General features: G+C 42.6%; 1 protein-coding gene across 9 annotated transcripts in view; it reads right to left on the reverse strand.

Moving 5' to 3' along the window:
• LOC144681094 (WD repeat-containing protein 26) overlaps window positions 1–13,611 on the reverse strand; it is a 126,275-nt gene that overhangs the window by 31,487 nt on the left and 81,177 nt on the right. For 8 of the 9 annotated variants that reach the window (XR_013576690.1, XR_013576689.1, XM_078542825.1 and 5 more), the window contains exons 9-10: window positions 13,082–13,201; window positions 3,170–3,315 (exon numbers count right to left, since the gene is read on the reverse strand). Coding sequence is in view for 7 of the 9 variants with exons in the window: in XM_078542825.1 (XP_078398951.1) it covers window positions 3,170–3,315; window positions 13,082–13,201 (266 nt within the window). In the remaining 2 variants the exon portion in view is untranslated. The remainder of the gene's footprint in view (window positions 1–3,169; window positions 3,316–13,081; window positions 13,202–13,611) is intronic. The other variant, XM_078542824.1, reaches the window with a different exon arrangement.

A 13,611-nucleotide genomic window follows, 5' to 3' on the forward strand; every position in this document is an offset into this window, starting at 1 on the left:
ACAAAGATATTTTACAAAGCGGAGGACGAACTGGCAAGGTTGACTAGAAACAGCTACTAGTGGGAGGTATTCAAAAGCGAGCTTCTACAGGCACAGTGTAGACATGGCCCCACAAAGAAAAAGGGTGGCACTGCAAAATCTAGAGCCCCCTGGTTATCCAGAAGCATATAGGGTAAGATAAGGCAAAAAAAGAAAGTTTATGACGGTCACAAAAAGCTTAATACTATGAAAAGCCTTGAGGAATATATAAAGTACAGGGGCGAAGTAAGAAAATCAGGAAAGCAAAGAGAGGATGCGAAAAACTATTGGCAGGTAAAATCAAAGAAAACCCAAAGATGTTTTACCATTGCATTAAGAGCAAGAGAATAACTAAGGGAAGGATAGGGCTTATCAAAGATGTACATGGTAACTTCTGCATTGATGCAGAAGATGTGAGCAGGGTTATCAATGAGTGCTTTGTTTCTGTCTTCACCAAGGAGAGGGATAATGCAGACATTCTAGTTAAGGAGGACTGTGAAACATTAGATACAATAAGCATAATGAGGGAGGAAGTACTGGAGGGACTGGCTGGATGGATTGTATCCCAGGTTGTCAAAGGAAGCCAGGGAGGAAATAGAGGCTTTGGGGATCATTTTCCAATCCTCACTAGATACAGGCGAGGTACCAGAGGATTGGAGATCTGCGAACATCGTACCAATATTTAAAAAGGGTGTGAGAGATAGGCCAGAAAATTATAGGCCGGTCAGTCTGACTTCAGTGGTGGGCAAATTACTGGAATCAATTGAGACACAGGATAAACTGTCACTTAGAAAGGCACGGTTTGATCAGGGATAGTCAGCATGGTTCTGTTAGGGGAAGATTGTGTTTTTACTAACTTAATAGAATTTTTTGAGGGAGTAACAAGGAGGATTGATGAGAGCAATGCTGTGGATGTTGTCTACATGGATTTTAGTAAGGCATTTGACAAGGTCCCACATGGCAGACTGGTCAGAAAAGTGAAATCCCATGGGATAGAGGGGAAGGTGGCAGGTTGGATCCAAAATTGGCTCAGCAACAGGAAACAAAGGGTAATGGTCGATGGATGTTTTAGCGAATGGAAAGTGGTTTCCAGTGGCATTCCATAGGGCTCAATGTTGGTGTTCTTGCTATTTGTTGTATATATTTATGATTTGGACTTAAATGTGGGAGGCACGATTGGGAAATTTGCAGATGACACAAAAATTGGCCACGTAGTTGACAGTGAACAGGATAGCTGTTGTCGCCAGGAAGATATCAATGACTTGGTTGAGTGGACAGAAATGTGGCAAATGGAATTCAATCTGGAAAAGAGAGAAGTAATGCATTTGGGGAGGGCAAACAAAGCAAAGGATTACTCAATAAATGGGAGGATATTGAGAGAGGTTGAGGAAGTGAGACACCTTGGGAGTGCATGTCCACAGGTCCCTGAAGGTGGCAGGACAGATGGATAAAGTGGTAAAGAAAGCATATGGAGTGCTTTCCTTTACTGAACGAGGTATTGAATACAAAAGCAGGGGTGTAATGATGGAACTGTGTAAAATGCTGGTTAGGCCACAGCTGGAATTTTGTATACAGTTCTGGTCACCACATTACAGGAAGGACATAATTGCATTGGAGACTGTAGAGGAGATTCACAAGAATGTTGCCAGGGCTGGAAAATTGCAGCTGAGGAAAGACTGGATAGGCTAGGGTTGTTTTCCTTAGAACAGAAGAGGCTGAGGGGTGACCTAATTGAGGTGTACAAAATTATGAGGGGCCTAGTAGGGTAGACAGGAAAGATTGTTTCCCTGAGCTGAAGGGTCAATTACCAGGGGGCATAGATTTAAGGTGAATGTTAGAAGGATTAGAGGACATGAGGAAAAGTTTTTTCACCTAGAGGGTGGTGGGTGTCTGGAATTCACTGCCCAAATTGATGGTTGAGACTGAAACGCTCATTTCATTTAAAAAAGGTACCTGGAGCTTTACCTGAAGTCTGTAACAAGTGGGATTAAAATGAGCAGCCAGTTTCATTTTTTCTCCTTTTTTGGCCGCCGCAGACACGATGGGCTGAACGGCCTCTTTCTGTGCCGTAACTTTTGTGTGTCTAAAGTACACCATTTCTCCAGTCCAAGCAACGCATTTTTCCTATCTGTTAACCAACGTTCCAATCATTCTGCTACATTTCCTCATAGCATACAAAAGAATTTTAACAACTCAGGCACAATGATTTCTGAAGATCCATAAATACCGTAGCCACTACATTCTCTATCTATCTGGTCACTTCTTTAAAACAAATTAATAAATTTGTAAACCATGACTTACCTTTAACAAATTTTTTGCTGGGCGTCCTCAAAAACCCATGTATTTCCACATGTTCATCAATTAGCACTGTGGGTGCACCTACACCAGGTAGATGCAGCGGTTCAAGGTGGCTCACCATACCTTCTCAGGGGGAATTAGGGATGGGCAACAAGAGCTGGCCTTGCCAGTACTCTCATCCCATGAAAGAACAATAAAAATCAGGGTGCAAGCACCAAACTTAAATAGGGTGAATAACTTTTTTTTATATTAAGCTATTGACAGAGAAACAGCAGGCACACAGAAGTGAGTTGAAATGAAGTAAATTGGGTGAATCATATTTCAATGTGCTGCCCTGAGTGTGATGCACTGCAGTTCCATAATTACCATAAGGAACAGATAGCCAGTAAGGTAAAACCCAAACTACAGTCAAAGTCACTCAGGTTGGGTGCACGCTTAATGCTATCAGGGATCCAGCAATATTATAATGGCTTACACCCTACTCCTGTTTCTTATGTATAGTGGGCAAAGCCTCAGATCAGCTTACCTATCTACACTTCCAGGTGCAACAGATTGCAGGGCAGGGTGGAAGACCTCAAAGGATATAAGGAAAGTTAATTGGGCAAGAAAAACTAAAGGTATCACTAGTAGGAGAAACAGAACACCGACACCACAATACAAGCAATGAGAGATTAATATCAGCACACCACTGCAAGGAGTGCAGGAACTTAGAAAAGAAAACATCAGTGCACAGTAAGTGTCTACTGGAAACAGTAAACTATGTTCATAACTAACCGCGCACCCTTCCACGGAATCAAATAGTCCAAATGGAGCTTTAATCTCAGTGTAAACAATCAATTACAATGTGGCTTACATATTCCTATCAGTCAGGTCCTCGAAGTTGTAGCCTCGTATCCGCTGATGCGTGTCCGAGGCAAGAACCGTTTTCCCATCGTTTAGACACCATAGGCACTGCACTCTCACGCCTTCCCATGAATCCAGCAGATTTCCCTCCAAATCCTAGCCCAGACACAAAGAACTGTTACATATCTGAACACAGTAATGTCAGTAAAATACCCCAGCTTCGTATAACTAGAACATGATTCTCTCTCCCACTCCCGCATTTTCACTTCCTCTCCTGAAGGCCCTGATTCTTGCTGGATTCAGTTCCACATGCAGTCGGGGTCCTCTGGCATTGCACCAGAGGAGGATAATGGAAGAGGATACACGTGAGTATAGACTGCCAAAAGAGTTTTCAACTGGGGGAAGTGCATCACAATCATGTCTGATCTTTTCCTAATCTTTCTCCCCAGCATTTACAAAGAAGCGCTTTCAATTAGGGGTTATGGTCGGGGGGAAAGCCCTTGAATTTTCTCTGCCATGCAGAGAGTCAGCAACTTCAATTTCAGATCTTCAACTGTTTTTTTAAATTCTTTCATGGGACGTGGGCATTACTGGCAAGGCCAGCATTTGATGCCCATCCCTAATTTCCCTTGAACTGAGTGGCTTGCTAGGCCACTTCAGAGGCAGTTAAGGGTCTGGATCACATGTAGGTCAGACTGGATAAGGATGGCAGATTTCCCTTCCCTAAAGGACATTAGTGAGCCAGTGGGGTGTTCACAACAATCGATGATAGTTGCCATGGTCACCATTACGGAGAACAGGTTTATGAATTGAACTTAAGTTGCACCAGCTGCTGTGGTGGGATTTGAACCCATGTCCCCAGAATATTAACCTGGGCCTCTGGATTGCTGGTCCAATGATATTACCACTGTGTCACCTTCTCCCCCTGCTGATCTAATTGATCAGCTAAGTACAAATCCAAGGAATAAGATTTTTCAAGTCTACGAAAATTTCAAAGTAAATAAATCTGGACTGGTATTGTTTACTTTTTCAAAAGTAAATACGGATACAGTTGATTTATAAAAAGAGATCAATGTTTAATTAGTAATTGAAACAACCAAAGTAAATCTGATCTAATTTTTTTTAACCTCACTTTTATTCAGTACCCAACTTTACAGGCCTTGAATCAGCACCACTGATGTCTGCTGCTCGAGTTCAGGCCTGTCCCGGAATCAGATTATATCTAAGAAATTAGCCTATCTTCCTTCCAGATTTTCAGATCCCTGAGCATTTCATCTTTTTTGTTCCAGATTATTGTAATTTTCAGCTTTCCCAAATGATTAATTTTTATTAGGGCAGACTTAACTAGTTCAGGTAAAGCTCAAGAACAGATTGTATCTTGATACTAACAAAAAAATGCTGGAAATATTCAGATCTGCTTTGATGAAAAGTCATCGACCTGAAACATTATTTATCTTGCCAAAGCTGCTGACTGACTAGAGTATTTCTAGCATTTTGTTTTTATTTTTGACTTACATCATCTGCAGTAGTTTGCTCTTACTTATGTCTTAATACAGCCTTTGCAAGAGCCATAGGACAATGAGGAAAACAGATGTGTGTTAACAGATCAGGCAAATTAAAAGCCAATTTGCTGTACTGCATCACACCTAGTACATACCAAACAAATTAAAATTTAGAGGGGACATTATGCAGCTGACAGATTCTCTTATAAAAAGTGTTCGAGGATTGGAATTGTAATACTAACAAAAATGAACTCCTCCATTGGATTTTGTGTGTTCATTTTTGGGATTATAGGTGTCGCTGGCAAGGGTAGCATTTAGTGCTCATACCTAACTGCCATTGAGAAGGTGAGCGACACCTTGAACTGCAATAATCCATGTGGTGTAGGGACACCCACAGTGCCATTAGGGAGGGAGTTCCAGTATTTTGATCCAATGAAGGAGAAGAAATGGTGATATTATTTCCAAAGGCAGGATTTGTAAAGTCAAAGTTGTGAGACTCTGAGGAGAATTTGAATATAATGGTGTTTCTATACACTGCTGCCCATGTCCTTCAAGGTAGTAGAAGTCACGGGTTTGGAAGGTGCTGTCAAAGGAGCCTTGTGGCAAGCTGCTGCAGTGCATCTTGTAAAAGGTACACTGCTGCCACTGTGCATTGGTGGTGGAGGCAGTGAATGTTGAAGGGTACTGATCTACTGGGCTGCTTTGTCTGGATGGCATTGAGCTTCTTGCCTGAATGAGCGTAGCTCCATCAACACTCAAGTGGACAGTATTCATCACATTCCTGACTTATGCCTTGTAGGCTTTGGGGAGTCAGGAGGCGAGTTACTCACCGCAGAATTCCTAGTCTCTGACCTGCTCTTGTAGTCACAGTATTTATATGGCTGGTGCAGTTTACTTTCTGGTCAATGAAAACCCAAGGATGTTGATGGTAAGTGATTCACCAATTCACCACTGAATGTCATGGGGAGGTGTCACTGGAGATGGTCAGTGCCTGGCATTTGTGTGGCACAAATGTTACTTATCACTTAGCCCAAGCATGAATATACTCCTGATCTTACTGCATGTTGGCATGGACTGCTTCAGTCCCTGGGGAGTCACAAATGGGACTGAACTCTGTGCAATCAGTGAACATCCCCACTTCTGACCTTATGATGCAGAAGGTCATTGATGAAACAGCTTAAGGTGGTTGAGACAAGGGCACTGCTCTGAGGTACCCCTGTAATGATATCCCAGGATCAAGATGATTGGTCTCAGCAAGTACAACCAACTGCCTGTTAGCCGTGGCTCCAGCTTTCTCCCTGATTCTCACCAACTTCAATTTTACTAGACCTCCTTGACGCCACTCGGTAAATACTTGCCATGTATCAAGGATGGTCACTTTCACCTGACATCTTGGAATTTAGATCTTCTGTCCATGTTTGGGCCAAGTGGTAGTGTCACTGGTCTATTAATGCTTCTGGGGATACTAGTTCAAATCCCACTACTGCAGCAGGTGGAATTTAAAATCAATTAACAAATCAGTTAAATAAAGCTAGTCTTCGTAATGGTGACCATCATTGTTGTAAAAACCCACCTAGTTCACTAGGGCCCTGTAGGGAAGGAAATATGCCATCCTTACATTGTCTGGCCTATATGTGACTTCAGATCCACAGCAATGTGGTTGACTTTTAACTCACCTCATGTGGCCTAGTAAGCCACTCAGTTCAAGGGCAATAAGGGATGGGCTACAAATGCTGGCCTTTCCAGCAACACCAACATTCCACAAAAGAATAAAAAAAATCCCTTTGAAAACTCTTTGTAACTTCCTCACAGCATGCTCTTCTACATTTAGACCAGCAGAAAATTTGGCACAATGCAGTTAGTAATATTAAGTCATTAATATGGATCAAATAGTTGAGGCCCTAGCACTGATCCCTGTGACACTGCACTAGTGGGCGTTTACCAACTTGAAAATGACCCATTTAGCCCCAACCGTTTCTTGTTAGTTAGCCAATCCTCTATCCATGCTAATACATCGCCCCCAACACCATGAGTTCTTATCTTGTGCAGTAACTTTTTATGTGGCACCTTATCAAATGCCTTCTGGAAATTCAATTGCACTACATCTACTGGTTCTCCTTTATCCACTCTGCTCATTACATCCTCAAAGAACTCTAATAAATTCAAACACTTTCACAAAACCACATTGACTCTGGTCAAGTGTGGACAAGGAAACTTTCTGATTACCATCTACCGTCCTCCCTCAAATGATGTTCAGCACCACTTGGAAGAAGCACGGAGGGAAAAACGAACACAGAGTTTGCCCTGGGCTGGGAGCTTCAAGGTCCATCCCCAAAAGCTTATGGTGTTGGGGCAATATATTAGGACGGATAGAGGACTGGCCAACTAACAGGTAACAGCCAGGATTATTCAGGATAGCAAACAGTAACTAAGTGCCAGGAATCAGTCTGCAGCCTCAACTATTTAATTCTATGTTAATGACTTGGATGAAGGGGCTATATTGTAGCCAAATTTGCTGACGATACGAAGATATGTAGGACAAGAAGTTGTGAGGAAGGTGCAAAAGAGCCTGCAAAGGCATTTTGATAGGTAAGTGACTGTGCAAAAACTTGGCAGATGAAGAATGTGGGTTGTCCACTTTAGCAGGAAGAAAAGCAGAATACTATTTAAATGGAGAGACTGCAGAATGCTGTCTGGGTGTCCTTGCACAAGAAGTACAAAAGGTTAGCATGCAGGTGCAAAGTGATTTGGAAGGCAAACTGAGTGTTGGCATTTATTGCTAGGGGATGGAGCATAAAAGTAGGGAAGTTTTACTGCTGCTGTACAGGGCCTTGGTGAGGCTGCAGCTAGAATACTGTCTACAGCTTTGGTCTCCTTATTTGAGGAAAGATAATTGCTTTAAAGCAGTAGAGAAGATTCACATGACTCACTCCTGGGATGAGGGGCTTATCTTATGAATAAAGGTTGAAAAGGTTGTGCCTGTACCCATTGGAGTTAAGAATAAGAGGTTATCTTATTGAGACATACAAGATTCTGAGGGGACTTGACAGGGCAGATGCTGAGAGGATGTTTCCCTTGTGGGGGGATCTAGAGCTAGGGGGCACAGTTCCAAAATAAAGGAGTCTCCTATTTAAGACTGAGATGAGGAGAAATTTCTTCGAGTGGTTAGTCTTTGGAATTCTCTTCCCAAGTGAGGTGAGACTGGGTCATTAAATATGTTCAAGGCCAACTTAGATTTTTGATTGATAAGGGAGTCACAGGTTATGAGAAGCAGGAAAGTGTCATTAAGGCCACAATTAGATCAGCAATGATCTAATTGAAAGGCAGAGCAGGATTGAGGGGCCAAATGGCCTGCTCCTATTTCTTATGTTCTTATGCTGTAAGACTTCATGGGGTTTGGAGTAAACATTGAGAACTCTCAGGGTCACTCCCTCCCGACAGTATACCACTGTGTCATCACTTCTGGTGGGACAGGATATACGCAGATGATGATGGAGGAGTCTAAGTCAATGAAGGTAATTAAAAGTTATGATTTTGAGTGTATGCCTATATCTGGCTGTTACTTAACTAATCTATTGGACAGTTCTCCCATTTTTTGCACAAGTTCCCAGCTGTTCGAGAGGAATCTTTGCTGGGTTGATTGAAGGGTGTGCCTTTGTCAAATCCAAAACTGATGCTCAGGTCAATGCTAGGTGGTCTGTCCTGTTTTATTCTGATTATATTTTGTCATAGCATTTTGGTACAAGGGTGTCTCTATTTCAGAGGGCAGTTAAAAAAGTCAACTACAATGCTGTGGGTCTGGAGTCACATGTGGGCTAGCGCAGGAGAGGACAGTAAATTTCCTCCCCAAAGGACATTAATGAACCAGATCAGTTTTTGCAACAATCAGTTCCAAGGTCACGATTACTGCACTAGGTTTTTATCAAACTGTAATTAATTCAGATTTTATTGCAAATTTATTTAATTAGCTCTTTATTTAGGACAGAGGTCAGAATGTCCGCTGATGATTACAAAATCTTCAACTGCATTTGCAACTCTTCAGATAATGAAGCAGTCTGTGCCTGCATGCAAGACCCGGACAACATTGGACTGATAAGTGAAATGTAACATTCATGTCACATAAGTGGGGATGTTCACTGAAGATTGAACAATGTTCAGCACCGTTCGCGACTCCTCAGATACTGAAGCGGTCCAAGTCCAAATGCAGCAAGGCTTGGGCCATGTCTGGGCTTGGACTGACAAGTGGCAAGTAACATTCACGCCACACAAGTGCCAAGCAATGTCCATCTCCAACAAGAGAGAATCCAACCAACGCCCCGTAATGTTCAATGGCATTACCATCACTGAATCCCCCACTATCAACATCCTCAGGGTTACCACTGACCAGAAACTGAACTGTGCTAGCCAAATAAATACTGTGGCTACAAGAGGTCAGAGGTTAGGAATAATGTGGAAGTAACTCACCTCCTGACTCCCCAAAGCCTGTCCACCATCGACAAGGCACAAGGCAGGAGCGTGATGGAATACTCTCCACTTGCCTGGATGAGTGCAGCTCCCACAACACTCAAGAAGCTCGACACTGTCCAGGACAAAGCAGCCTGCTTGATTGACACCTCATCCACAAACATTCACTCCCTCCATCGCCAATGCACAGTAGCAACAGTGTGTCCCATCAACAAGATGCACTGCAGGAATTCACCAAGGCTCCTTCAACAGCACTTTCCAAACACACAACCACTATCATCTAGAAGGAAAATGGCAGCAGATAGATGGGAACACCACCACCTGAAGTTCCCCAAATCACTCACCATCCTGACTTGGAAATATATCGCTGTTCCTTTAGTGTCGTTGGGTCAAAATCCTGAAACTCCCTCCCTAACAGGGCCACATGGACTACAGTGGTTCAAGAAGGCAGCTCACCACCATCTTCAAGGGCAACTAGGGATGGGCAATAAATGCCAGCCTAGCCAGCAAAGCCCACATCCCATGAGAGAAGAACAAAAAAACATAAGTGGTGGGCAATGACCATCTTCAGCAAGAGGGCATCTAATCATCTGTCCTTGACATTCAACAGCTGAATTCCCCAGTATCAACGTACTGGAGGGTTACCATTGACCAGAAACTTAACTGCACCAGCCACAGAAATACAGTGGCTACAAGAACAGGTCAGAGACTGAGAATTCTGCAGTGAGTAACTCAGCTCTCAACTCCCTAACACCTGTCTACCCTCTAGAAGGTGCAAGACAGGAATGTGATGGAATACTGTCCACTTGCCTGTATAAGTACAGCTCCAACAACCCTAAAAACCATCCAAGATAAAGCAGCTGGCTTGACTGGTAATGTTTCCACGTTCCCACTAACAGTGTGCACCATCCACAAGATTCGGTTCAGCAACTTGCCAAGACTTCTTCAACACCACCTTCCAAACCAGAGATCTCTGCCACTTAAAAGAACAAGGGCAGCAGACCCAAGGGAACGCCACCCCCAAGTCTCACACCATATTGACATGAACTATATTGCCATTCCTTCACTGTTGCCAGATCAAAATCCTAGACTTCCCTTCTCAACAGCACAGTGGATGTCACTTTCTTAAAGGCAATTTGGGACGGCAATAAATGTTGGTCTTGCTAGTGATGCCCACACCCCATGAATGATTAGAAAAATTAGCTGAATTTAAATTTCCCTGCTACTGGGCTACTAATCCAATAGCATAACTATGCTATTGTTCTCAGCATGTTTGTTTACAAGGCATGCAACAGATCTGCAAGAGACTTGAACAGAAGCAGCAGCTTATTTGGGGACGTGAAGAACAATGTGAACAGGACAGATTGCAACAAAACAAGCCAAACAGTTTGATCCAATTAAGGTCAGCAGTGAACTTTGTAACATTTGAGTAACTGGATCACAAAGCATTCTTTAAACAAAGGGTTCCTGATCAACTTGATATTCAGTGCCTTATACCATGCCATCTAGGCCCATTACAGACAAGCCTTCAGCTGGTTTGCTTCAGCAAATATATAGGTCAACACACCCATCCTGCTAATAAACTGAAGACAAAAGCATCACATTTCAGTATTTGATACTGCAGTTAGGCTTCTGAACTGGCTGAAGCAACAGTGCATTGAGGCTAGAAATTTTCACATATGGAATTTTCCACAGGGCCAGCAACCAAAATATATAAAAAACTTGCAGGTTTAAGTTCCAGATCCAGTGACACCTCTCAATATGCTTTCTCAATGGTAAAAGCAGGTTCATTTTCAGTCATGTGTGTGCATCAATTGCCATGGTTGCATGCTTGCTCCCTCCCAACCATTTGAGCGCCACACGTTACAGTAACCAGATGCATGTGCTCCAGTCACTGGCAGGCACCTAAAAGAATCTGACTTAAAAACTGCTGTAATGGATAATGGGTTGGTCATTATATTCAGGGAACACTTTTTATAAAGCATCCGGCGAGTACACATGCTGACTATTGTTGAATTGAATGGACTTGCAAGCTGGTTCCCTGAAGGATATGCAATGGCCATCCATTTACCTATTAACTCTTTTGTGCTAAACAAACCTGCTCTGAATTCCTGAAGTCCTTCAAGAGGTAACTGTACCTCCTGTTGTAAGTCGTCAAGTGTGGATTATACAGTACGACATGGAAACCCATGTTGGTGTTTATCCTCTATGCAAGCAAACCTAAAGCTCATGTGCACACTGTGCTTCTATTTCCCTTTATCTCCTTTCCTTTAGCCACCTATATAACCTGTTCTTCAAAGTTGACATGGTCTCTGCTTTAGATTACTAATTCTTGAAGTACATTCAAGTCTCACAACCCTGTGTGGAAAATAAGTTCCTTCTGCTCTATCTGCATTACTTGCATTTAATCTTTTATATACATCCGCTAGTTCAAGGTCTCTCAATCATTGGAAACAGTCTATTTCTATCTACTTTGTTCCATTTTCTCATCATTCTAAACATGTTAAGGAAGTCTTAAAGAAGGATAGAGGGGTGCAGTGAGTTTTACGGCAGGAATTCCGGAGGTAAGGTCCAAGCAGCTGGAGTTGTGGAAAAGGAAGAGGAATGACACACACAAAGCAAGTCAGAGAAACTGGGAGTTCGGTTTGGGGATGGGGAGGTGATAAATGTGCAGGAAATGGAAGAGGTTCCGAAACTAGGGATGGGGAAAGGCCATGAAAGGGAATTAAACAGAAGAATAAGAATTTTAAATTTGAGGCTTTGAAGAGTTAGGAGCCAATATAATTGGTGAAGGTAGGGCTGATGACCTGAAGTTTACAGAGAATGCAGGATGGGAAGCTGGCCAGCATCACACGGGCAAGGTTATGGAGTTAGGAGGAGAGAGTCCTTGTGAAAGATTATGGGGTTAGAAACTTAGATTGGTATATGATGTCAAGGCAAACAGTCTGGTTCAGCCTGGGACAGTTCCTACGAAGTGGGGGTGGGGGGGTGGCAGGAGAAGAGGAGTGTGGCTATGTGTGGGGGTCTGGTGTCAAATAGAGTAAAAAATGGTTTGGTCTTCCCATTGTTGGAGGAAATTATAGCTCACCTAGTTTTGAAAGTCAGACAAGTGATCAGACAGAGGCAGAGGAGGGATCAGAGGTGGTGGAAAGATAGAGCTCGGTTTCATCAGCGTACCTGTGCAAGTTGATCTTGTGTCTGCTGCAGATGATGGTGCTAAAGGACAGCATGTAGAGGGAGAAGTGGGGGGGGCGCGGTGGGTGAGAGAACAAGGATAGATCTTTGGGAGATTCTAGAGGTAAAGGTGCAGAGGCTGCAAGACAAGCTATTGTTGAAGATGCTCTGACTACAAAATCAGATACACACAGACAACTAACCTAACTGTGCAATGGTGAAGAGACTATGGAGGAAGATGACGTAGTCAACTGTGTCAAAGGCTGCAGAGTGTTTGAGTGTTAGCTCACCATAATCAGAGCCACAGAAAAATTAATTGTGCCCATGGTTAGTGACAGTTCAGTGTTTTAGCAGGCTTTGGATTCATCGCTAGGACAGGAGAGGGGCTTGGCTTGGTGAGCAAGGTTAAGGAGCAACAGAAGCAGCTGAATGTCACAAAGATTGAGATGATCCAAAAGCATTTACAAGATACTTGCACCAGTTAGAGGTGATGGTGGAGGAGGGAGAGGTTTAAAGGAAACTTTGTAGTGGAGAAAAGAAGCCAAGGATTATATTTTCTCTCTGGGATAATCCTGGAGTAGTGGGCACAAAGATAAACTTTACATAATATTGCAAAATATGGGAATGTCATAAATGTTTTAAATGTAAAATTAACCTGTTTTGTAGAAGTATGAGATAGCTGGCTAGTCCAACTGTAGTCATTTTTATAAATGTCAAATTATGACAAAGAGATGAGCACACAGATATACAAAATAAAAATTAGATGGAACTGGGTAACTTACACATTGATAAAATTGTCCACGCTGTCCACCTGTCACAAAGCGTTTTCCATCTGGGTTCCAAGCCACACTTGTTAGACTATCCTCATGAGACTGACTCATCTTGGTTCTTAGCTCCCCTGTCTGGAGAGGGGAAACGTTTAATCCACTGAGTGCAATGTGCTCTGGCATTAAAAGTAACACAACAATGCAGTCAAGGTTTTCTTCAATTCTAATGTCAGATTTCAGTGTTATGAACTTGTAGACCCAGACCTTTTAAATTACTGATCCGTGTTGTCATAGGCTTATTTATTGCAATTGTAAGCGATAGGAAGAAAGTGCAATTTTCTTGTGTGAGAATCTATCACTTTGACCTTTTCCTTCCACCTGTTATTGTCAGGTTTTCACTCAAGTTATACGGCTGAAAATGCCCATCTAATTTTAGTGGATATCTTCAAAATTTAAATGTACTTATGAAAATTCCACAAGCCCATTATGGATTACCGAAATCTTCGCTATAACACCGATCGTTTTCTCACTCAAGGGTTTAGCTA

The sequence above is a fragment of the Cetorhinus maximus genome, chromosome 5 (assembly GCF_964194155.1).
Source record: "Cetorhinus maximus chromosome 5, sCetMax3.hap1.1, whole genome shotgun sequence".
Lineage (NCBI taxonomy): Eukaryota > Metazoa > Chordata > Chondrichthyes > Lamniformes > Cetorhinidae > Cetorhinus > Cetorhinus maximus.